General features: G+C 56.0%; 1 protein-coding gene across 6 annotated transcripts in view; it reads left to right on the plus strand.

Annotated features, from left to right (window-relative positions):
• ARVCF (ARVCF delta catenin family member) overlaps nucleotides 1-24,779 on the plus strand; it is a 55,755-nt gene that overhangs the window by 15,134 nt on the left and 15,842 nt on the right. For 5 of the 6 annotated variants that reach the window (XM_047826946.1, XM_047826943.1, XM_047826947.1 and 2 more), the window contains exons 3-6: nucleotides 12,740-12,967; nucleotides 22,140-22,298; nucleotides 22,477-23,000; nucleotides 24,032-24,531. In XM_047826946.1, coding sequence (XP_047682902.1) covers nucleotides 12,758-12,967; nucleotides 22,140-22,298; nucleotides 22,477-23,000; nucleotides 24,032-24,531 — 1,393 coding nt within the window. In that variant the 5' untranslated portion in view covers nucleotides 12,740-12,757. Of the gene's footprint in view, nucleotides 1-6,750; nucleotides 6,797-12,739; nucleotides 12,968-22,139; nucleotides 22,299-22,476; nucleotides 23,001-24,031; nucleotides 24,532-24,779 lie in introns of those variants that run through there. The other variant, XM_047826944.1, reaches the window with a different exon arrangement.

The raw sequence follows: 24,779 nt of genomic DNA on the forward strand, positions 1-24,779 counted from the left end.
GACTTGGACAGAAATGACAAAAGCAGCATCCCTGCCTTCTTGATGTTAAGAGAAAAGCTTTAAGTCTTTCATTATTGAGTATGATGTAAGCTGTGGTGACAATATGATGTGTAGCATACATAGTATGATGTAACATTTTATGTATGGCCTTTATCATATGAAGGTAGTTTCTTTCTATTCCAAGTTTGTTTTGTGTTTATATCATAAAAGAGTGTTGAATTTTGTCTTTTATTCCCCAATGAAATGACCATTTTCCCCCATTATTTTGTTAATATACAGGGTATTATGTTGATTGATTTTCATATGGTAAGCCATCCTTGCATTTAGGAATAAATCCTACTTGGTCATGATGTATAATCCTAATATACTTCTGAATTCATGGGGTGCCCGGGCAATTAAGTCAGTTAAGCATCTGACTCTTGATTTCGTATCAGGTCATAATGTCATGGTTCATGAGTTTGAGTCCCATGTTGGACTCTGTGCTGACAGCACAGATTTTGTTTGGGATTCTTTCTCTACCTTTCTCTCTGCCTCTCCCCAGTGTGTGCATGCACACGTGCTTGCCCTCTTTCTCTCTCTTTCAAAAATATATAAATAAACATTTAAAAATATATATACTGCTGAATTCAGTATGTTGGTGTTTTGTTGAAGATTTTTGCGTCAATATTCATAAGGGATATTGGTCCATAATTTTTTTAATGTGTATTTTTGAGGGGGGGGAGGGGCAGAGAGAAAGGGGGGCAGAAGATCCACAGCAGGCTCTCTGCTGACAGCAGTGAGCCTGATGCAGGGCTCAAACTCATGAACTGTGAGATCATGACCTGAGCCAAAGTTGGATGCTCAACCGGCTAAGCGACCCAGGTGCCCCGGTCTATAATTTTCTTTTATGGCTTGGTATCAGGGTAATAATTCCAGCCTTGTAGAATGGGTTAGTAACTGCTCATTTCTTGTCAATTTTGGGGGACAGTTTGAATATTAATGTTAACTCCTCTTTGAATATTTGGTAGAATTCACCAGTGAAGCCATCTGGTCCTGGGCCTTTCTTTTTTGAGAGGATTTTGAATACTGATTCAGTCTCCCTGCTAGTTACAGGTCTGCTCAGGTTTTGTTTCTTCATGGGTCAGTTTTGGTAGATTGTGTGTTTGTAGGAATTTGTTCATTTAGGTTATACAATTTGTTGGTGTGCAATTGTTCATAGTACTCTGTTATAATCTTTTTTATTTTAAAATATAAAAGAAAAGGCATATGGAACACAAGAGATGGGTGTTGTTGGGAATTTTTTTTTACATTTTTCAAGTTTACTTTTTTAAATTTTTATTAAAAAATTTTTTTTAATGTTTATTTTTGAGAGAGAGAGAGCAAGCAGGGGAGGGGCAGAGAGAGAGGGAGACACAGAATCCAAAGCAGGCTCCAGGCTCTGAGCTGTGAGCACGGAGCCTGATGCGGGGCTCGAACTCATGAACCATGAGATCATGACCTGAGCCGAAGTCAGATGCTTAACCAGCCGAGCCACCCAGGCACCCCTCAAGTTTATTTTTAAGCAACTGAATTTGTAAAATTAAAATAGCTAAAATGTTCCTTTGTTTTACTTCATTTTTTTTCAGTTTCACTGAGTGTAATTGATAAACTTGTAAGCTGTTTGAAATGTACATTGTAAGGATTGGATATACAAATATATTGTGAAAACGTTCCTACCTTCTAGTTAATGAACACATCCGTCGTATACTTAACTTTCATGTTTGTGTGTGTACAGGCATCTGTGTGTATCGTTTGGGTTTTTGTTGTTGTTGTTGTTGTTGTTGTTGTTGTTTGGCTTGGCTGAACTTTGTGTTTCATGGATTCATATCTAGTGTCTCTCTCTCTCTCTTTTTTTTTAATACCTAATCTCTTATACTCATCAGTCCACAGATGCACAGATATCCTGAGACAGTAAAAATACTCCCCACAGGCAGCTAACAAAGGACTGCTAGGAACAGCTAGTCATCTTAAGGCACATGGCATATCAGGGCATTGCTGGAAAATACAGTTCAACCTCTCAGCAGCCCTTGTACCCCAAGGGATGTTGCCTGGAGCTTCTGCCTATGGTAGGGTGACCCCCCAATTGAAATAGCCTGGACTTCTCTGGGCAATCTGGTGAGCTCCCAGTGAGCCATGTTTGTTCCCTCCCAGGGAAAGATGGATCATGTGAATGGCAAATCATGACTCTGAAAATCCAGGAATTTCACTATGAAGTTTCCTTAAGGAATTTCAGAGCTAGGTTAACTTTTTTAAAGATCTTGATTTAAGGAGGCCAGGCATCTTGTTTAACAAAGCTGTCAGCTATTCCTGGTTGTAAAAGTGTCTGCAACACAAGAGATGGTGAGTGGGCAAGACGATGTGCAGCTGACATCTGGGGATGGACGATGTCCAGCCCCGCCAGGATGTGGACAGCCTGGTGGAGAATGTGAACCCAGACTTCAGTGCGCCTGGGTACTGGGAACGTTTGCACAGCCAGCAGATCAGGCGAGGTGGGCCTCCTTCCCATACTGCAGAGCCGATATCAAACGTTTAGGAGACTGGGGGAAACATCAGCCTACCAAGAATGAATTGTAAAATGCCAGAAATAGGCATATCCACACTTTTCTTAGCTTGTTTTCTGGACAGAAAGCCCCGCTTCTGGCAATGTTGTGGGGTGCCGATCCACTCTTCCTGCCTCAGGGAATTCCTGTTCTGTGGAAGTTTAGCCCTGGGATCTATTTTCTACATCTCCTGTCTTCCCTCTTTCATCAACTTTTTGTCATTTTCTGCTGCTTTGGAAGGACTGCCTTGAGTATGTTTTCTGCTACCTCACTCTGCGGATTTGCTGCCGTGTCCTGTCTGCTGTTGTTTGTTTAAAATGTCCATTGGGTCATCATTTCAGATTGCTCCTTTTCATTATGGTGTGTTCCCAATTCATCAGTTCAACACTCTCTTTGACCTTTTGAGGACATGTATCAGCTATTCCCTAATACTTGTGCTAATAAATATGCTAAATGTAATTTAGTGAAAAGTAACTCTTCTCAGGTCCTTCAAAGGCAGTAGGATTTGCCCCAGGGTGCTGGTGTGCTGTAGGCAGTTCTGTGCTGACTGGGTGCTTCTGTCCAGGGTCTGTGGCCCGGCCACCCTCACCTGCTACAGAGAGATGTCGGTGTGGACCGGAGACTGGGGCCATTTGCAGATTGTGGTGCCACAGACAGGCCTGGCTTCAGCGGTCTGAATGGGGGGCAGCAGCCTTGCAGATGTTCCAGACAGTAACGGGGTCTGTGTAGGATGCTGACCCTTAGCATGAGCCACAATGGCTAAGGAGTGCTAGTCCTACTTTCCCCTCCCCCAGTTAGGACCTGTCAGGACTTTCAGGCTACCCACCACCCATTTTCCGGTGGGGCAGGTGAGGCCCCACAGAGCAGCTATAGTGAGCTCAGCAGCCACCACACAGCATAGGTGGGTGTAAATGTGCCTGTGGGTGTATCGTGCATCCTTGGGGGGGGGGGGTGTGTTCATGCTTCTGTGGGTGGCTGCTCACATGTGCCTGCAGGTGAGTTTTAGGAGGCCCCCAAACTGTAAGCTGCCTTCTGCAGTGTTCCCACCTCCTTTGGGCAGGGGTAGGACACACAGACAAGTCCAGCCCCTAGCAGGCTCTCTTGGTATGTGTGGGTGGGTAGGGGAGCCAGAGAGGACGTGCAGGGCCTGAAGTCTGTGCTGGGGCTGGTGGAGTGGAGCCCCCTGCCCTTTCCCACTGGGTCATTTGCATATAAAAGGCGGGAGTTTGCTGCTGGCTGGAGGTTGGTGGTGTCTGGACCTGTTGCCATGGGCACTCCCTAGCTTCAGGAGCAGCTGAGCTGGCTCCCAGCCTGGAGAGGGGGTTAGGAGCAGCAAGGCTGGTAGCCAGCTACGTTTCTGGGAGGGAAGGGATGTTCCTGGGGGCCCCAGGAGAGGCCTGAGCTGGCCATGGTCACATGCTTGTTGACCCTGGGCAGAAACAGACTAGAGGGGACTTGGCCCTTTGATGCTGTGGGGCCAGGAGCAAGGCTGGAAGGGCCTGGAACCTCCCTCTGCAGGGCGTGCTCTACTCTTTCACCCACACTCACCTCTGAACCATCTAGAACCAGGTGGCCATGGCTGAAGCCATCCTCTCGGGTCTTCCTGGAGGGTCTTCCTGCCACCTTGGTGTTTGTTGGTCCTGTCCCAGGCACTGTACTGGAAAGGCCCGGCAGAGTCTCCCTGCTAGGGTCTCCAGTGTTCCTAATGAGGGAATAAATGAGGGACCAACTTTTGCACACATCTCACTCTTCCCCTGGAACCTCCTTTAGGAGGCTGAGGAGGATCCTGCTAAGCCCAGGCCCCAGCAGCAAGGATAGTGAGAACCTGGGCTGGGCTTTATTGGGAGCCCCCCTCTCTATAGGCCCCACCACCCCCATCCCTCCCAGGGCTGTGGAGAAAACTGACCTGCTGTTGCTAATGATTGTCCAATGCAGGCACATTGGTGCCCGCAAGCAGCTAGAAGGAATGTGACGGGGAAACCAGACAGGGAGGGAGAGGTGGGGGTGGAGGGGGTGCTTATTGACTCAGTGGACACTGCCATGTCAGGGTTGGTCCCTTGGCAGCCTCTCTGGGACCCGCGTAGAGCTGCCTACAAAGGGATTGATCTCTCCTGGGGCCAGCTCTACCCCCAGCTGCTGCCCCAGGGCCATGATCCCCCACCCCAGTGGCTTAGTTAGCAAAGCTGCAGTGGGTCAGATTGAGGTTGCTTGGGGAGGGCTGCCGGGCAGGGTGCCCAGCATGCAGGGGCACTGCCAAGTGCCTGGTCAGCAGCCGTCAGGGTGGCAAGGACCTACAGGCTGGGGTGGGGAGGGGTTCCACTGCTGGGAGCCCGGTAGGGTGAACCTCCCTCTCTGTGGGATGGGGCCCTGACAAGGCAGCCTCCTCACTGGAGTGTGGGCAGGAGTGCTCTGTGCTGGGTCCCTGTCACCAGGCCCACATTGCCCTCAGGGCCTCATTTCCCCTACCCTAGAGCAAACTATGTTATAGCCAGTTTCCCTCTTACACAAGCCTGTCCTGAGGTTGTTTCTGCAGCAGGCCTGCGCTAGGCCACAGAACTGGGCCAGTTGCATTCTCCCCAGGCCAGCAGGCAAAGATAGGCACCCCCTATAGGAGGGGAAGCCAGGTGAGAGAAGCGAGGGACCATGAGCTGGGATGCCATGCGCAGCCCCCTCAGCAGACCTGCTTCCAGACTTGCTGTCATCTGACTTGTCTGCCCACCAAGCACTTCCCGTGCCCAGTCTCCATTGGGTCTTGAGCCTGGTTTCCCATCAGGCAGGAGTTTCCCCATAGCCACTTATCTAGGCAGAACATGTTCCTTGTCAAAATGATGAGGAAGACATGGAAATCCCCCAGACTCTAGCAGAGAGCTGTGGAGCTTATCCCAAGAACCCTCCTGTGGGCAGCTGGGGCAGGTGGCACTGCGGCAGGGGGTTTCATTCCAGCTGCTAATCACCAGGCTCTCCCATACTAGCTTCCTTGGCTCTGCAACGCAAGAGGGGGATAGCTGGGCTGAGGGGCCCTGCCTCACCACACCCCCCCCAAAGGCTTATTGGCCACAGGCTCCTGGGGGCTGCACCTCCACTGCCCCTCAAAGGGGCTTTGTGCCACCACAAAGAGGCTCTGTCCCTCACAGAGAAGCCTGGGTGTTGCCATGGTGATAGAGGGGGCCAGGAAGAAGGGGGTCCACCATCTTGTGGGGGGGCGGGGAAGGGCGTTCCTGGTATACACAGGCTGGTAGCCAGTGTGGGTGACTGCTGTATCTGCCTCACTGTGGCCCTTGACCTGGCTGGACAGCTGCCCAGCTATACCTCAGTGGGGCTATCAGGATATTTCATGGGCCCCTTGGCCCCTCAGTAGGGACTGGGCTCCCAGGCTCTGGTGCCAATCGGATCTGTCTGTGTTTGGTCCCAGCCTAGCTGTGAGCCTCAGCCCCCTCCTCAGGAATGCCTTGGTCTTTTGCACACCCCAGAGTGTGGTAGGGTGGCATTCTGAGCCTGAACCCTCATCACTGCCCCAGCATGCTGCTCTACTGTCCTTGAGATAGAGTGTGTGTTGGGGAGGGTGTGAGTATGAGTCTCTGCTGGAAGAGATGGGGGAGCCACTCAAGTTCCCTTGGTGGCATTGGTGTTGGAAGCAGCCAACTAGCCAGCTTCCACACAGTAGGATACCCTGGCACTTGACCATTCCATTGCCCCCCGCCCAGTTTCCTCATTCATGACCAAGGTGGAGTGGGTGGCTACTGGTGCAAGCAGAGAGGGCAGTGGGACTGCCAGTCCCCACCCTCTCCATTTAGAGCCCCATGGCTCCCCAGCCCTGGGGACTTGGGCCCTTGGGGTGCTCCTGGACTGGCTGTAACAGAGACCCCAGAGGAGGTGGATCCTTGCTGCCCATACCCACACTTGGAACCTGCAGGGCATCACCCTTGGGCTATGGCTGCAGCTGGAATCTGGGTCAGGTACAGGAGGGACAGCAAGGGGACTTCCCTGAATGCCAGCCTGGGGCCTGGGGGAGAGTTATCCATCTCCATTCCATGAGTTCTGACAGGCACTTCCCAGGGAACCAAGGAGACTTGGGGTGTGCCATAGCTGGCACATGGAGCAAGTATCTGAGACCTGCCCCAGTGGGAATCTCAGGCCACCCCTTTAGGTGCCTCTCATGGTGGCCCCTTGTGCTCAGGCCTCCCACCGAGGAAAAGCAGCTGGGATACTCACCTGCCTCTCCCTGCACTAGCATCCAGGTGAGGCCTGCCTCTGCCATGTCCAGCCCACAGTCACCCAGTCACTCCTAGTCCCAGGCTCTCAGCTCCCAGACTTCAAGCTCTCTGGGCCCTTACAGGTATCCCTGCCTGATGTGTCCCTGAGCCTCCTGCATCAAGTACTGCCACAGCCCCCTTGTCCTTTTGACTACCTGCTCAGCATCCCCCTTGTCCTGGAGCTAAGCAGTGCTGCCTTGGACCTGGCCTGCACTTGGCCTAGGGTGCCCCATTGGCACAGGGGAAGAGCCCTCCCTCCCCAGACTGTTCTCCCTGCACATGTGAGTTGTCCTCCATATGATCATCAGATGGGTGCTGCTGGGTGCCTGTGTGGATAGCCTGGGGGCAGGAGGTCACTAAGGGGCCATCTCTCCAACCCTCACCCCCACCATGGCATCTGGTCACTTGCAACAGGGGTACCTCCTCTGCTGGGGAAATCTAATTTCCAGGCTAAATCCAATTATGGCTCTATCAGCTCCCTGAAAATCCCTCTGCTTCCCTTGGTCTGCAAGGGGTACTGCTCAGGCCCCTGGGGAGCTGAATTCTCAGGCTTCCTTGTTCACTTGCTGGCCTGCTAGGGCAGGTGGCTGCTTTTCCGTCTCTTCCTTACCTTCAACTATAGCAGTAACTTGGGTCCTCACAGAGCACTGGCAACACTGGTGGGTACAGAACTTTGCCGCCCAGAGTGCCCCAGCGACCTGAAAGGCCTTTCCTTCCAGTCTTTTCTCAGGGTGCGTGCACGCTTGATGGTGTCCAACGTTCATTGCTCTGCATCTTATATCTCTGGCCACATCCCTTGTTTATAGCCTTTACTCACTTGGAGTTGAGGTTTTGGTTTTTCCTTATTGACTTGCAAGAGTACCTTATAGATGAAGGGTGTCACTTTACTGCTGGATGTTACAAAGACCTAATCCTAAGGTGTTGATTGTCTTTTGGTTGTCTTTATATTTTTTCTCCCACTTTCTGTTATGGAAGGTTGTAAATGCACAGAGATAGAGGGGCTAGTGTGACATGTCCCCGCGTGCCCCTCACCAGCTTCCACTGTGATGAAGTCAAGGTCTAGAAGCAAGTTATCATCTGTCTTTTGTCTGAAATGCTCACTGCATATGTTACTGTAAATGGTGTCAACTTTAAAAACCAAAACCAAAAAACCATAACCACAATACGTGGCCCTTTTTTGGGGGGAAGGGGGGATGTACAGTAATGGTTCGTTTTCACAAAGTCAAGCTGGTTTGTCTTTCCTTGGCAATTTCTTCCACTGCTTTGAGGTTAAGAATACCCTCCTCCTGCCCAGACAGCCCAGGCCCTACACTGACTTGGGAGCAACACTGTAGTCCTGGGTGGGACAGGCAGACATGGACTCCGCCCTGTGTGAACCCCACGGCCCAGGCTCCAGCCTTGGCTCAGTGCCCATCCTTGTGTGCTGGCCAGAAGCTATCCCCGCAGCTGTGGGTACCATCTGACCACAGTAGGGGTGACAGGGTAAAAATGGGCTCCCCATGAGGTCTGGCCAGCAGTGTTGGGAGCAAGTCTCCATGCTGGCAGTGTTGAGGGTAGGGGAAATGATGCCCTCCCAGGCAAAGGGGCTTTGACACTACCAGGCCTGGATTCTGCTTCTGCTTGCACCATTTCCTCCCTATCTGGGAGCGGGGGGCAAGTGGGGCAGAATGAGGTTCAACCAGTGGCCAGTCCCCTCTCTCCCCTCTTGGGGGACAGCTGGCAGTGTGCCGACAGATGGCTGGCAAGGGGTCGGGACTGGCGCCCAGGCCTCCTGCCTGCCTCCCCCTGCCGTCCTGACCCTTAGGAAATTCCTCTAATTCCTCAACCCAGATTGGACTCAGGCCCCATAATTTGATTTTCTGGAGCAGGGTTTGGCTGGACTCCTTATGAGGAGGAATGTCTGGGTCAGCAGGAAGACATCAAATGTGGGTTTAGGTTTCCGGGGAATGATCAGCATCTCCCCGTAGTTCCTCTAATCGTGCCTTTGCTTTCCTGATGGAGCAAGTGCTAGCCACAGTCGTGTCCCAGAGTGTTCAGGGTCCAGGCTCCCTCTACCCAGTAGTGTTTCAGAGCCTTGTTCTTACCCACCTGCCTACCCATTCATCCACCCATCTGACTATCTACCCACCCACCCCTTGTACCCATTCATCCACCCATCTGACTATCAACCCCCCGATGACCTTGTACCCATTCACCTGCCTATCTGACTGTCCAGCCATCTCTCCATCCAGTGCCATCCTTTCACATAACCAGCCCTCTCCATCCACTGCCATCCTCTTACACAACCACCCACTCACCCTCCTATCCACACATTTGTTCACTCATTCATGCATTTCTCCTTCCGTCCAGCCTCCTGTCCTTCCATCCCTCTATCCACTCAGCAGTCCACCCACCTGTGGTCACTCCTGGAGTGTCCAGGTGAGGGCACGCTTTCCCCAGGTTCACCACCTTCACTCCTGCCCGGGACAGGTGAGGTTGGCTCTGCACTGCATGCTCATTCCTGTCTTCTTGCTAAGTCAACTCCACAGGTGGTTGGGCATGCTGAGAAGCAGCCTCCACCAAGGACTGCCAAACCAGCGGTGGGGGTCTGGGTGGGGATTGTGAGGGGCTGACCTGATGGACAGTGTGGGACCCTTGCCAGGTGAATAGAAGCTGTGATGACACTGGCCAGAGAGGAGAGCAAGGGTAAGCTGAGACCCCACAAGTGTGGTGCTTCCCTGCCTGCCCTAGGCCCTCCCAGTCTGGTGCCCACCCCTCCCCAGGATTGGGCCCTGCCCTGACACCCCTCTAGGGAAAATGTCTTTAAAGTCTCATGGTCCATTGGGGCGCCTGGGTGGCTCAGTAAGTTTAGTGTCAGACTCGGTGTCAGCTCAGGTTATGATCTCATAGTTAATGGGTTTGAGCCCCGTGTCTGGCTCTGCACTGCCAGTGCAGAGCCTCATTGGGATTCTCTCTCTCTGCCTCTCCCCCTGTGCTCACTTGCTTGCTCGCTCTCTCCCTCTCTCTGTCTCTCAAAATGTAAGTATATAAACTAAAAAGTATATTTAAAAATCTCATAGTTGATCTTTTTTTTTTTATTTCTTAACATTTATTTATTTTGGCAGGGGGCACAGCATGAGTGGGGGAGGGGCAGAGAGAGAGGAGAGAGAATCCTAGGCAGGCTCCATGCTGTCAGCACAAAGCTGATGTAGGACTCAAACTCATGAAACCATGAGATCATGACCTGAGCCAAGATCAAGAGTCAGATGCTTAACTGACTGAGCCACCCAGGTGCCCCAGTCTCATGGTCGATCTTAAAAATTCATGTACAATTTGCTTCCATGTCATCACATATTTATTGTTTTAATTTAAAAATAGCATTTGAGTTACCATCCGAAAAGCTGCTCTCTGGGATGCTGGCCTGGCTCACCTGTACCTACACGTGCTCCTATGCACAGGCCATGCACCTCAGACCCAGGAAGGCCACCGTGTCACAAAAGTAGGCTTAGGTCTTCCCTGCTTCCTGGATGTCCCCCGCCAGCACCATGCCTCTTGGATACCCCAGGGCTATACTTAAGGCAGGTGAGGAGGGGACTCCATGCCTAGCATCCCTGCCCACAGGCAGACAGAGGGGTACATCCTCGGGCTGGGGTGGAGGGCATGGGCCCCAGAGCAGGGGCTCTGCTCTTTATGGACGGCTGCAGGGCACTCTTCCTCCAAGCTGGCTGGCATTTCGGGGTGTCTCCTGGGAGGCACACAGTCATTTAGCTCCAGCTGAGAGAACTGGGCAATGGAAAGGTCAGTGTGGGTTTGGCCACCTTCTCACCATAGTCTTAGATTTCTGGGTCCTATCTGGGTGGGTGGGGGCAGTCAAAGTAAGTAGATCCCCCTTGCAGAGACTCCTTGGACCTCAGAGTTGGGATATGCTGGAGGGCCGGGGCAGGAAAGCTGGAGGCCAGTGCTGCCCCCTCAGCTGCTATCCCCAGGGTCTGTAGCCCTAGCCTGGTCCTGCTGGGAGCAGGAAAGGGGAGCCTGAGGTCAGTCAGGAACCCATGTCTCGGCATAAGGAGGAAGGGAAGTCACCTCCTAGATATGAGGCCCATAGGTTTCCTGATCGTCACCTCCCAGAGCCTTGAGACCCATGCTGCAACCAAGGGCTTGAGTGACCTGGCTCCACCTCCTGTCCCACCTTGTGCTGCCCTCCAGGGAGGACGACCCCACCCATGCCCACCTGGGGCTACCAGGTTCAGTCTATCCATGCACAAGTCCTAGTGCCTACGTGAGACTGCATGGGGCCGTGTGTGTCTGGGACCCTTGCCTAGGCAGCAGTGGATGTGCACAGAAGGCTGTGTGCCCACAGCCATGGACATACCATGCTGTTTGTCCTCCATTCCCTCTTGGCCAGAGGACCCAGTCTATAACTCACTCCCCTCATCCCCCCAAGCTCCTCCCCTGCCCCCTTGCCAGTTACTGCCTCTTCTAGCTGGCCATGCTGATTTCACTGCCCCTCTGCTAGGTCACACTGATGGTTTTATTTGCGTGACAGGTGTTGGAGAAATGAAGCTCAGCTTCTGGGACCTATGTTGATCTCTTGCCTTCAATGGGCCTTGGTTTCCCCAGCTTCACAGTGGGTTGGGCTCTATGGTGTCTTTTCACCTCGAGGTACACCCGTGCCCCCCAACCCTGTCCCTCGCTCAGCTGGTACCAGTGATCAGGCCCAGCACTGACCCCCCTCCTTTCTAGGATTCTGTTCTTAAAGCTGGCTCCACCTGGGCCAGTGAGCAGCAGAGCTGGCCCTCCAGGGGTGCTACCCACTGGGCCATGTCTCTAAGCTCAGGCCCTATGTTGTGCAGGGGCACAGGGGCTGGCAGAGTCAGCTTCAACTGGTTGGGGTAGGCCGGGCCAGGAGGAGGCCCCGAGCAGGACTGGGTACTGCACCACAGTGCCTAGTGGTATGGCTGCATGGCCTGCACCCTGCCTGCTGCCATGCCCCTGGGTCTGTGCTCCACATGCTTCCCCTGCTTCTTTTTGTTCATGAAAAACAAATATGCTGGGCAGCCAGGGAGCAAGCAGCGAGGAAAGTGCTGGCTTGTTGTTGCAGCTGCCAAGTCCCTGCCACCCCCACCCACCATCCTGGGGCCCTCAGGAACAGCAGTGGGCAGGGCCCCAGGCAGGCCTGACCTTCCCCACAGACTGGGCCTCAGATGCCTGGGACCCTGCCCTCAACCTCCCTCCAGATCAGGTGTGAGACACATGGGCCACTTCTGGGTGCAGAATCTCAACCAGGCTAAACTTGAATTTTACTCTGCCATGTGGGTAAATGCCACTCTCGTTCCCAGCCAGTGTGGCTGTGAGTGGAGGCCCGACTGCTGGTCTGTAGACCAGTGTCATCTCCTCACCTGCCTCAGTATCTGACCCACCAGGAGGCCATGGAATGGCTTCTGTCTCCCTGCCCGCTGGTACAGCAGCTCTGCCACACCAGCTGTGTGGCTGTGGATGGGTTTCCCAATTTCTTTGGGCCACAGAGCATCTTCCTCAGTGAGGTGGGTCTGTGCTAGCCCCATGAGGTTGGGATGAACTGGCATGTGCTATGGACAGCAGAGGGCCTGGGAAGTCTGAGAGGTTGTCACACCAGCTCTTCCTACCCTTCCCTTCCCAGAGGACTCTGGGATACCCAGAACCTCAGGTTCTGCTGAACCTGGCAGGAAGCAGGGGCTCCCAGCTGAGAGCCCTACACTCAGCAGGGAGGGAGCCTGCTGCTTCTGGCCAGCCTCGGATTAACGGCTTTTAATTTAGAATTTAATCAATGCAGCTTCTCTCTGGAGAGCTGGATGCTCTGGTCTGGGAGTGAGTCCTATGATCTATGTGTGCAGTGGGCAGGGGGCCTATGATGGCCTCTCTAGGCCTCCACCCCAGCCCCACTTTGACCATGCTCTGCTTTGCCTGCAGCCTGCCGGCATCCTGGTCATGGAGGACTGCAACGTGCACTCAGCTGCCAGCATCCTGGCCTCAGTGAAGGAGCAGGAGGCCCGCTTTGAGAGACTGACTCGAGCTCTGGAGCAGGAGAGGCGCCATGTTGCCTTGCAGCTGGAGCGCGCCCAGCAGCCTGGTGTGGGCAGTGGTGGTGTGGACAGTGGGCAGCCCCTGCCGATGGCTTGGCAACAGCTGGTCCTGCAGGTAACACCCCAGTGAGTCAGGAAGGGTGAAAATGGCCAAGTTGGGAAACAATCAAGGGGCCTTGGTGGACCACAAGCCAGCATTGAATTGAATGATTTATTGCAAGACTTCCTGGGACTTCCGAGGAGGGGAGGAAAATGGGACCCCAAGGGGGGCTGGAAGTCTCACTTGGGTGTGTAGGACACCAAGTGATGAATGGGCAGGACACAGCCCAATCCTCAGAATGGCACCCTCCTCTCAAGTGAGTCCTCAGAGCCCAGGCAGCTGGTCAAGGTCTGTTCTGAGCAGCTCAGTGGTCACCCTGGTGACCCTGAGGGTTTTGCTAGTCCTGGAGTCTCCTTGCCATGGTATTCTCCTTTGTCACATGCATCAGTGAGTCAGCCCTAGGGTAAGGCTCGAGCAAGGCCCCAGGCTGTGACTGCAGCTCAGAGGGTGACCTAGAATGCTCAATTTCCCCACCACCCATTGCCCTTAGACTGGGCTCAGGCCCCAACTCAGCCCCAAGATGCATGGAGCCTTGTCTGCTCTGAGACCAGGCCCTGAGAACTTTAAAGTCAGGAGTCAGATGGTCAGGACTCCTCCTTCCACCACTGTATCCCAGTGCCTGATCTGCAGATGGGGCAGGAAGAGCACCGGCTTATGGAGTGGTAGGGGCAGAATGAGAAAATGTGGGATACCTGGAGTTTGGTGTGATTTTTCAGTTCATATTGTTACTTTTCAGTTCATATTATTGACTGAGGCACAAAGCAGGTGATAGGCAGGGCAGAGCTGTCCCTGGTGGCTCCCTGGGTAGGAGTCCACCCTACAGGACTTCCACTGTTGCCCCTTCTCACTACCTGTCCCAGAGGCCTGGGGTGTCATGGCCTACTGAGTCTTCAGGGTTTCTCAGAATGACCCTAGAGGATCCTGCCAGTAGTGTTCTCAGTTTCCCTGGCTCACTTCCATGAGCAGGCATAGCACCATTGCCTTCCAAAACCTGGAAGCCACACCTCCTCGCAGTGTGTCCCCCAGTACATGCTCTGGTCACTGGGCCCCAGCTCCAGGGAACCAGATAGGCTGCTGGCAGCTTGGGGCAGCCTGGACCTCTGTGGCTGGACAGAAAGGGAGCAAGGTATTGGTCTCGATTGAGACTGACCCATTTGGGCTAGCTTTGCCTAGCTAGGGCATGGAGGGCTCAGAAGCAACAGCCTGTGTCAGGTTGGGGGACCTGGCAAGTGATCTTAACCCCAAGAGCCTTGATGTTCTCATTTGTCTGTGGGCAATCCACATACACAGCTCAGCGTGGCATACAGTCAGACATGTCTCCAGAGGGCCCAGACCCACCAGCAGCCCCCACCATTGGGGAGCTGTCTTTCCAAGCCCCTGGTGCTGAGGTGGGCCACAGAGCTAGTCCATAGGAAGCCAGGCCTGAGGCAGGATGGGGCTAGGTGCAAGAGCCACCCCCTCCACCCCCTGGATCTCAGGCACTCCAAAGGGTGAGACCTGTACTCCCAGATGTGGTTGGGGAGCAGAGCAGCCCAGCTGGGGCACATGGGGACAGTGGCAGTCAGTGACCTTGAGGCCATCGTTCAGGCGCCAGGCTCTCTATCTAGTCCTCCCAGGCCGGAAAGGTCTTTAGCCTCCAGCCCAGAGGGTTGATGCCCCCACAGAAAGATGTTCCCATAGCCTGGAGCTGCCCTGGCTTCCTTGGGGCTGTGAACTAAAGACCTCAGGCCACCACCCCTCCCGACCTCTCCCCACCCACTGCCCTCCCGGCCAGCCTTTGGTTTTCTGTCTCTTGGGAGGAGATGGTTTTCTCAGGGTGAGATCGGAGAGAGCATATGTTCCCAGGGCTGTGGCTGGACTGGCAGGGCTGATGGGGACATTGGGGGAGGTGGGGCCATATCCGCTGGCTAGGCCTGGCAGCCTTGATGCCAAAACTGCTTCCCAGATTTGTCTCAGCAAGAGATGCCCAGTGACCTACCTGCTGAGCCCAGGGCTTCCTGGAGCTGGTCTTCAGGGTCAAAGCTGGAATCTGTGAAGCTCAGGGCCAGTGGCAGGACAGGTAGCTGGGGCTCAGGGGTTGAGAGGCTAAGGGCTACTGCCATGCTCCCCAGATTGTGCCACTGTCATGGCCACCTGCCCTTAATCCTCCAGCAGGAAGAGCTCCACCCCACCAAACAGCTGGCTGGAGCAGGGCTGGCCCTCACCAGCCCTCACCAGCCCTTACTGGCCTCTCCTCATGGGAGAACACCTTTAGTAACCTTGCCAGCCCTGGGTTAGGCCAAGGTGGGTATGTGGCTGGGGCACTAGCAGCTGGTGAAATTTGGGAGAAGGCCGAAGCAGCTCAAATGTAAGTTCCTCAGGGGAGTGGTCCAGTTCCTCCTGCTGCTGCTCCTATCCCAGGTGGCTCCATGTGAGGTTGCCATGGATGGAGGATACAGGGGCCAGTGGTCAGGGCAACTCATCTCTGTGCAGGTGGGAAAACTGAGGCTCAGATCCACATGCAGTGGATACCCAGAGTGCTTGAGTATGCTGGCTGCATGGCCTATGTACATGACATGACCAGGAAGAAGAGCGGCCCCTGGGGGACTGGCTGGGTTTTCTGAGTGGGGTCTAGGGAGAAGCGGGAGGGGGCAGGAAGCCCAGGCCCTGCCCTTCTCTCTTGCCAGACCCATGGACCTCCTTGGGCTTGCCCTTGCTGTTATTCATCTCAGAGCCTAGTGCCCTTATTCATGATATAAGAGTCATTGGCTTGCCTTTGTAGGGTATGACCCAGGAGAGCCCCAGCCCAAACCAGCCTTCTGTGTCTGTTTCCATCCAGGACAGCCAGACTCCCCAGGGTGTGGCCGCACCTTCACGCTAGGCTGGAGTGCACCCTGGTTTGGAGAAGCTCTGATTAAACCAGACCCTCTGATACCACTCCCCACCCACCACTTCCCAGTGGATCAAAGGCATGGAAGAGAGAGTGTCTGAAGCTAGTTTGGCCTCAAGAGCTTTCACCCATGGTCACCTAACAATTGAGCACCTCCCCACCCCCATTTGATCTGCTCTGACACCTATCAGAGAGTGGGGGGCCTCTGTATCTTGATGGGGAGAACCCAAGACAAGTGGATCAGTGCAGGTACATTTGGCAGGCCCCAACTGAGCTCTGTGGGGGTCCATCATGGGGTTTTGGGCAAGGGCCTGGACCAGATCTGGAAGTCCCCAGAGGCCTTGTGGTGCTGACATCGTTGTAACAACTGTCTGATCAGCCCTCATTTCACAGCAAGGGGCAACGAATCGAAGTTAGAGCAGCTTGTACTATTGAGGATGGCTGCATTGGCCCCTGCTCTGCCAGAATTGTTTCCCCAATTCTACACGGGGAGGGGCCCGTGAACTCTTATACTGGAGGCAAAATGAGTCCTGGGAAGCAGGACTTGGCCAAAGTCACTCGGCGGGAAAATGTCACCCCAACGGTGGGGAGGAGAGGAACGAGGAGCCCAGACGCGCTGCCGCAGAGTTAGGGGCAACCCTGGCCCTGCCCTGGCTGCAGAGCCGCGCTCTGCGGGGGTAGGGGGCGGGACCTCGCCCCGCCCCACCGACCCCCGCCCCGCCCCGCCCCGCCTGGGCGCGGCCCTGCTCCATTGGCTGCTAGCCGTGACCGCCGCCAGATCCGCCCCCGCGGGGAGCGAGTCCGCCGAGCCCGAGCCCTAGCGGCCGAGGCGCCGGAGCCGATCCCGGTTCAGCTGCCGCCGCCGCTGCCGTCGCCGCTGCCGCCGCCGCCCTTAACGATCCGAGCCCCCCACCCCCCCGCCGAGCCCGGCCCGATGCCGGCCGAACTCAGACAGGTTGGAGGGAACTCGGTCCCAGGCTTGGGGGCACCATCCCTGGGGCCCGGCGGCGGAGGGCGGGGCGCCGGCCTTCCCGGGAGGACCTGCTTTTGTTCCGTGGAGCTGCCGGCCGAAGGCGGCTATTGTCTGTGCCTCGGACCGGCGCCGCCGTTTGGCCCGGGGCGGGCGGGGCGGTGGAGTGAGCGCGATGCCCGGGGGTGGGGGTGGGGGTGGGGGTGTGTGGGGGGGGGTGTGCGCAAGGCGCGGGGTGGGGCCACGAGGTCTCTGGGGATCGGGTGCAGGGACCCCAGACGGTGCGACTCCGCGCCAAGAAGAAGGCAGGGATCGGGGTGGGTGCACCGCAAGGCAGCGCCCAGGACAGGTGCCTAGGTCTTGGGTGGTGGGTGAGAGACTTCCTGAGCAGCCGCTCCGTGCAGGAGGGATGCCGAGTCAAGAGAGAGCAACCGGGCTAGGCCTCCTGCTCCCTGGGGAGCTTGTTGGGCCTCCCCTCCCCTTCACACTCCCAGCGCGGGCTCTGACTCTGGGGACCTGAGAAGGAGCTTCCGGAGGTTTAATGGAAGCCCTGTCTGCCTCGGCAGCGCACGTGAGGGGAGGAGTGGAGGAGGGCCCTGCCCACGTGCGGAGGCGGGAGGGGGTCTCTGAGGGAAACCCGGTCAGTCAGCCTCCCAGTACTGGGATGGAGCTGGAAGGAGGCGTGTGGGCTGCCCGCACCTTGTACTCAGAGGGTTTGTGGTCCAGTAACAGGCAGGGAAACTGAGGCTGACTGGAGGAGCAACTGCCCCAGGCCCTTTGTGATTAGGGGGTAGATCACTCCTGCCTACCTTTGGCAGCTGGGTTTCTGCTTGCTGTGCATCTCTGGTATGGCCCCTAGGGTCTGGCCAGTGACTGTCCCAGAGATGTAGGGGTCAGCTGGGGGGAGTTGGGGCCATTGTGTAGCTGTTGGATGTGGGCTGGGCTTGGAGAAACTGCGATGGGTGAAGCCAGCCCTGCTATCCCCTGCAACGCTGCAACCAGTGGTGTCTGCTGGGCACCAACTGCCCCCTGGCCTCTTGGCCACTCAGTGTAGACTGCAAGCCCTGGCAGGTGGACTGCTGCTGTGGAGGTGTGAGCTCCCCACCTGCCAGGGCTGGGCAGAGGCTGTGGGCATCAAGAGAGGACATCTGTGGTAGCCAAGGGCTCACTCTCTGGTGAGAGACCCAGCCTGGATTGTCTTGGACTCTATCCGTGATGACTGTGCTGGGGGTGGAGGGGGCAGGGGGACACTTTCATTCCTTTACTCTTCCCACTCGTTCATTCATTCATTCATTCATTCATTCATCCATTCATTCATTTATTCAGTACCAGCTGTCTTGCGCCCTCTGTGAGCCAGGACTGGGGATTGTGGGAACCAGGTATGGCATCCCACCTTAACGCATTCCCTGTGTGCAGGTGAAACCATGGACAGGGTGGGGCACCTGCCCTGAGGTTTGTTTTTCATGATACATACCATGAGTTCTCATCTATCAAGTGCAGTTGGTGAGCCTCTGCGACCCCAGTCCAGACTCCACCATTATAACTTGGCTTGTATCCCTGTTCCTTCTCTCTGCCATTCCCACATGTACCTCAGAGGTTGTTGTGGGCTTTTGCCCAGGTGGCTGCCCCTCTACACATTGTCCCATATTGTTTCCTACTCCCCACATTCCTTAGATCAGGCCACAAAGGTGGGACTGGCACTATCCCCCTTGTCCCATGGCCTTGATACCCTGGGTACTTCCCACTTCCAGATGAGGAAGCTGAGCTCCAGGTGTGTGACAGAGCCTAGGGCCCTCTTGCTATGCCCAGCTCCATGCCTCTGGGGACCCTCTTGAGAGCAGTGGTGACTAGTTGTGGGTTTACCTTTCTGAGTACTGGCCACTCTGGCTCTGGGCTTGGAGTCTTGGGCCACGCCCCTCCCACAAGTTCAAGGGAGCCCATGGGAAACCCCAGGTCTGGACAGGAGCCCCACTCTGGGCCAGACCTGTGGGCCATGGACGAGGTAGACCATGGATGGGAGTGCCAGGGGATAGTTTGGGCCCTGGAGGTAGGTAATGGGAGGCAGGTCAGTGGTCCCAGGAAGAGGGGCAAGAATGAAGTTAGGGCTGGGGAAAGGTGACAAGAGACAGTCGACAGGATTTGGCAAGATTTGGGATATGGAGAAGGGCTAAGGGTGGTGTGTCCAGGCTGGTGCCCGTGTCTGGGGTGCAGGGGGGAACCTCAGGTGCAGGGCCAGGGGTCCCTGGGGTATGCTGTAGGTGGACCTGCAGCCCTAGACCAGTGTCTTGAAGCCAGTTGAGGGGATGCATTCACCCTGGGCAACTGCCTCTATTGAGTGCTAACTGTGTGCTGGTCATCAGTCCATCCCATGTCACTACCCCAAAGACGTTATAGAGGCCTGAGCATCAGGTTGACCTTGGGCCTTTCCCTACTGTAGGCTTTTGGTTCCCCACTCTGCTGCCAGCTCTGAAACTCCCATAGTGAGTGGTTGAGCGGATGTCTAGGGAGTTGGACACAGAGATAGGAGGTAGGAGGAGGTGATGGGATGTGTTCATATGTGCAAGTCCCTCCGGAGGCAGTGGGCACTGTGCACTGGGGGCTGTTAGGGTTGATGTGCTTGGGTCTGTGCACTGGGCTGGGTGCTCATACATACGTATGTATATGTGCATACGTCCCTGTTGAGGAACCAGGTACATGCATGTGTATCTAGGTCCTTATCTGCATGTGTGCCCAGGAGTGTGTAACGGGGGCCAGGCCTTCCTGTGATCACAGGCTGACTCACGCTCCTGCCTGCCCGCCCGTCTGGGTGAAGTCATCACCCATTTTTAGCTCCCTGAGGTCATTTGCCAGTGGGGCTCTTGGGGCCTCAGGATCCCACTACCGGGCTGCCTGGGTTGGGTATTAGTAGGCGATGCTGCAGGGTTGCCAGGCCTCATTGGCGGGGGGTGGGGGGGTGAACTTGGCTCTCCTAGGCCTGCATCCCTTTGTCCCCCCACTGCACTGTGTCAGACTCTCACCATAGACTAGAGTGAGAATAAACTGAGCCTCAGAGTAGCATTGAGGTCTGAGGTTTGCTTACTCCTCCTCCTCCCTCCTCACACTCACCCCCTAACCAGGGAGTAGGAGGCTCTTCTCTGAGAGTGTTAATTATGCAAATGTATGCAAGTCTACTCAGGGCCCATGCCCTCCTGACAGTGCTCTGGTCCCCTCCTGTCAGTCTTGCTCTGAACCCCTCCCCTTCACTTGCAGCCACCAACATGTGGTCCTAGACCCCTCCACGCCTGGCTCCCAGAGCCTGGCAGAGAGAGCTCAGTGCCTGCCACACATTTGCTCCCATAGTTGCCAAATACAGGTGGGGTAGCCGAGGCCTCAGCAGTGACAGGCTGTCCCTGAGTCTGCTCCAGAACTATCTCCCAATGCCCTCAGAGAAGAGGCCAGGCCACCTTGCCTGGCAGCTCACCAGCATGTCCCTATTTAGGGTCTCAGTTTATTCTCTTTCCCAGGGAACATGTTCCTCCTTCCTGGCCACGTCCCCAACAGTCATTCCACCTGCAACACTGAGTGGCAACCAAGGCTGTGGCCCACAAGGGGTGAGGTGTAGCTAAAAGGCCTTGCAAAGTTTGCCTTTTCTGTGGATACCTGAAATTCCCCAGGTTTGTGAAGTCCTGGTCAATCCTCTCCCTTCTGTCAGGCCTCAATTTTCCTTTTTATAAAATCACATATTGTTGTCCTCCGAGGTCCTGCTTCTGGGAGAAGAGGCTGCATTCTGTGATTTCTTCCTTCCTGTGTCACCAGAACCCAGGGGATACACCTGTTCTGACATGGTCCAGGCATCTCTCTGGACCCCTGAAGAGTTTTCGGGGGCCCAGAACCTCAACAACTATGTTCAGTTAAGCATTTTTTTTCAGGTCAGGACACTAACCTGAGGAGACTTCACACCCTGAGGACCTAGGGAGGCAGACCCTAGGGCAGCTGTGGACACTTAGCCTTACACACTGCTCAGGCCCAGGGCCAGGAACAGAGTAGGGGTCTGGTGGCAGGCAGATATGAGTATGGCCTTCCCTGGGCCTCAGCTCCATTTCTGTGTAGGCCTCAGAGGCCTGGGGCCCAGACGGGGGACTGATCCTTCAAGGCACAGTATCTGAGCCACAGAGCAGGTCCTGTCCTCCTGCTGACCTGGCCCTGGCTGCCCAGGAATGTGCCCCCACTTGCCTGCCCACTGCAGCTTGGGTTTCAGCCCCTACCCATCCTGGCCAGATGCTATCCTAGGACATTGGCATGGTGTGGAGGACCCATGTAGTCAGAGGCCCAGGGGTAGATAGACTTTGGCTCTCAGGCCCCTTTGCCAATCAGCACAGCAGGAGTCTGCTCAGCTCTGCTATGGACTGGCCTGTCCTCCTTGAGCCTCAGTTTCTCCACTGGCAAGTCGGGCCATAGGCATATGGGCCTTAGGAGGGCCTTGTCCAGAGCCATCTTGCCTGTAATTCTACCATGGTCAGCCCCTGCAGAGAGGAAGGCAAGGGGGGGGGGGGCTGCAGGTTGAGAATGAGGTGGGTGACTGAGGTTGGAGAGACTTGGGGAGAAGTATGTGGGGAGGGGACCAGGATTCCTGTCAGGGACCAACTAGGTACACCCGGCCTGAATTCACCATCTCTCTGGGCTCTGATAGAACACTCAGCATTTCGAGGGGGGGCACCAACCATTGGGCCAAATGAGGTAGGGCTAGGCTGTGCCCACTCAACACCCCACGAGTGTCCAGGCCGGAAGGAGCAAGGGTATTTTGGGCATTCTGGGAACTGGGTATTTCTGTCCTGCGAGGGCGTCTAGCTGGCCTTGGGAACAGTGGGAGCCTGGGCGTGGCCACAAGGAGTCAGTGAGCAGTGCTGAAACTGCTATCCCGAGGCCTCTGCACTGGAGGCTTCTGAGGTGGGTCAGGGAGGAGGCCCAGGATACTGGGAGGGCCCAGCCAGGGCTAGTGAGCCATGTCAGGAGAGCAGCGTGCAGATCCCACCAACTTCCTTGCCCCACCAGGAACCTGTAGCAGCCAGGAACCTTGCAGCTCAGACAGGGCTGCCTAAGACTGCACTACTGGGGTCAGGGGCTTCATCTGCCAACTCAGCCCAAGGAGGCCCCAGCATTGGGGAAGGTCAGCCCCCAGGGCACCCATGGTGTTCAGAGACAAGACTGGAGCTGCTGTCTTCACTAGCTGTTGCTGAGACAGGCCTTGGGGTCCATGGGTTCCAGGGGTAGGATGAAGGCACTCCTGGCATCTAGGCCAGTACAAGCATCTGCACTCCAGGGCCGGGTGAACTGTGGCTCCTCACACTGACAGCCCCCGTCTTGCCCAGGAACAGAGCCCGGGCAGCCAGGCCTCGCTGGCCACAATGCCAGAGGCGCCCGAGGTGCTGGAGGAGACTGTGACGGTAGAGGAGGACCCTGGTACACCTACTTCTCACGTGTCCATTGTCACATCAGAAGATGGTACTACCCGGCGCACTGAGACCAAGGTATGGCGGGGCCCAGGCAATGGGCAAGTAGGCTGTGTAGCCACAGTTCCGTTTATAGAGTGGCCTCCCAGGGGCCACCTATTGCTCAGGTGGAAGATCTAGGCCACCCTGGCCCTGCTGGGGCAGTGTCCAGGCCTCTCAGGCTGCCCAGCCCATTGGCCGCCCACTTACCCACCAGGTCACCAAGACGGTCAAGACGGTGACCACGAGAACAGTGCGCCAAGTGCCTGTAGGCCCAGATGGCCTCCCCCTGCTGGACGGCGGCCCCCCGCTAGGCCCCTTCGCAGATGGCCCCCTGGACCGGCACTTCCTGCTACGTGGGGGTGGCCCAGCAGCCACGCTTTCCCGTGCCTACCTCAGCAGTGGGGGCAGCTTTACCGACGGCACTGAGCCCCGTGATGTCCCCAGCTACGGCAGTCTATCCCGTGGGCTGGGTGTGCGGCCCCCACGTGGCCCCCTTGGCCCAGGCCCTGTGGATGGTTGCTTCACACTGCCTGGCCGACGTGAGGCCTTCCCTGCAGGCCCTGAGCCTGTGCCGCCAGCCAGCCGCTCCCAGCCCGAGCGCTTTCAGGCGGAACCGTATGGTTTGGAGGATGACACACGCAGCCTGGCTGCCGATGACGAGGGTGGCCCGGAGCTGGAGCCTGACTATGGCACTGCCACTAGGAGGAGGCCTGAGTGTGGGCGTGGCTTTCGCACCAGGTGAGCACCCTGTGTCCGGCCACTGACTGCCTCCAGGAAGTCTGCCTTCCACTCTCCCACCAGAGAATCCTCCACAGGAAGTGTAGCTACCAGGGCTAAGTTACACATGTTAGTTTGAATTGGACTGAGCTCTTTTCAAAGACAGCAATAGGGCAGCCTCTGGGATAGTGGAGTTGCAGTTGGTACCCTCCCTGTGGGTCTAGGACATTAGGGAGGTTAGTGACAGTGCCCAGTGCCTGCTAGCCCTGTTCTAGTCAGATAACCATGAAGACATGAGCACAAGAGGCTTAGCACATTTCTCTGAGTTTGAGGCTCCAGCCTTTCCCTGGGCCTCAGTTTCCCCTACAAAAGCAGCCAGAACCTAAGCCACCCAGCTCTTCCCAGCACAGGCTCTGGTTCTGTCATCTCTGCCCTCAGTTCCTCTATCTGTAGAGTGGGAACGTGATCACAGCCTTCATATGGATTGTGCTGTGTGACCGCAGACAAGACACCTGACCCCTCCTAGCCTTAATCTCTGCCCTAGGAAGTGGGTTTGATGATGACAACCCACAGAAACATCTTATGCTCTGGGGGACTGGTGGCCTCAATACCCCTCATAGAGTTCCACCAGGATGGCTGTGTGCAGGGGAGGGTCACCTCCTACCTGCAGATCCTGGCAGATCCTGCATCGCAGAGATGGGCCTCATGGAAAGGCAGGACTCCCAGTCATGGACACAGATGTTTCATAGAAACGCATTTAGCTCAGAATTGGGGAATACTGCATGGTGATGAGAGTGAGTGAGCTCCCTGATGCAAGCCTTGGTAACCATTGGCTGGTGTTTGGCTCCATCATTGTCTGGGAGTCCGTTGTTGCTGGCCTAGGTCATGACTCTCAGCACCCACTCGGTGCTTGGGGTCAAATACCGAGGTTATTGGCCTATCCCTGCCCTTAATGGGTTCATGGTCCCCTGGAGAAAGTATAGTGATGCCACTCTGGAGCAGGCATCTTGTGACAGTGCTGAGATGTTCATGTGCCCTGCCTGCCTGCACAGGGCCTATGAGGATGTGGCAGATGACGGCGGTGAGCTGATGGAGGAGCGGCCCCCGTTTCCAGCTGCGACAGCACCCCTGGCCCAGCCAGAACGGGGCAGCCTGGGTAGCCTGGACCGGGTGGTACGGCGGTCGCCCTCAGTGGACAGCGCCCGTAAGGAGCCACGTTGGCGGGACCCTGAGCTGCCAGAGGTACTGGCCATGCTGCGGCACCCCGTGGATCCTGTGAAAGCCAACGCGGCTGCCTATCTGCAACACCTGTGCTTTGAGAACGAGGGCATCAAGCGACGTGTGCGGCAGCTGCGGGGCCTGCCTCTGCTCGTCGCTCTGTTGGACCACCCAAGGGCAGAGGTGCGGCGGCGGGCCTGTGGGGCACTGCGAAACCTTTCCTATGGCCGAGATACAGACAACAAGGCTGCCATCCGCGACTGTGGCGGTGTGCCTGCCCTGGTGCGCCTACTGCGGGCTGCCCGGGACAATGAGGTTCGAGAGCTCGTCACAGGTGAGTGGAACCTGGCTTCCCCACATCCCTCAGGGAGGAGAGCGAGGCTTGGCCAGAAAAAGACCCCCACCACACACACCACCCATTTAGTCAGGAGTCCCAGCTGCTGGGGGGTAGGCATCAGGCTCAGACTGAGTGGTCCCCAGTGTCTCTATCTCTGGACTTTGCTGCCCCTCAGGCAGGACCCCTCTCCACTTGCCCCCATGTCCCTGTACTCTCCAGGTCCAGCATCTTGGTCCCACCCTCCA

This window comes from Prionailurus viverrinus, chromosome D3 (assembly GCF_022837055.1).
Source record: "Prionailurus viverrinus isolate Anna chromosome D3, UM_Priviv_1.0, whole genome shotgun sequence".
NCBI classification, from domain to species: domain Eukaryota; kingdom Metazoa; phylum Chordata; class Mammalia; order Carnivora; family Felidae; genus Prionailurus; species Prionailurus viverrinus.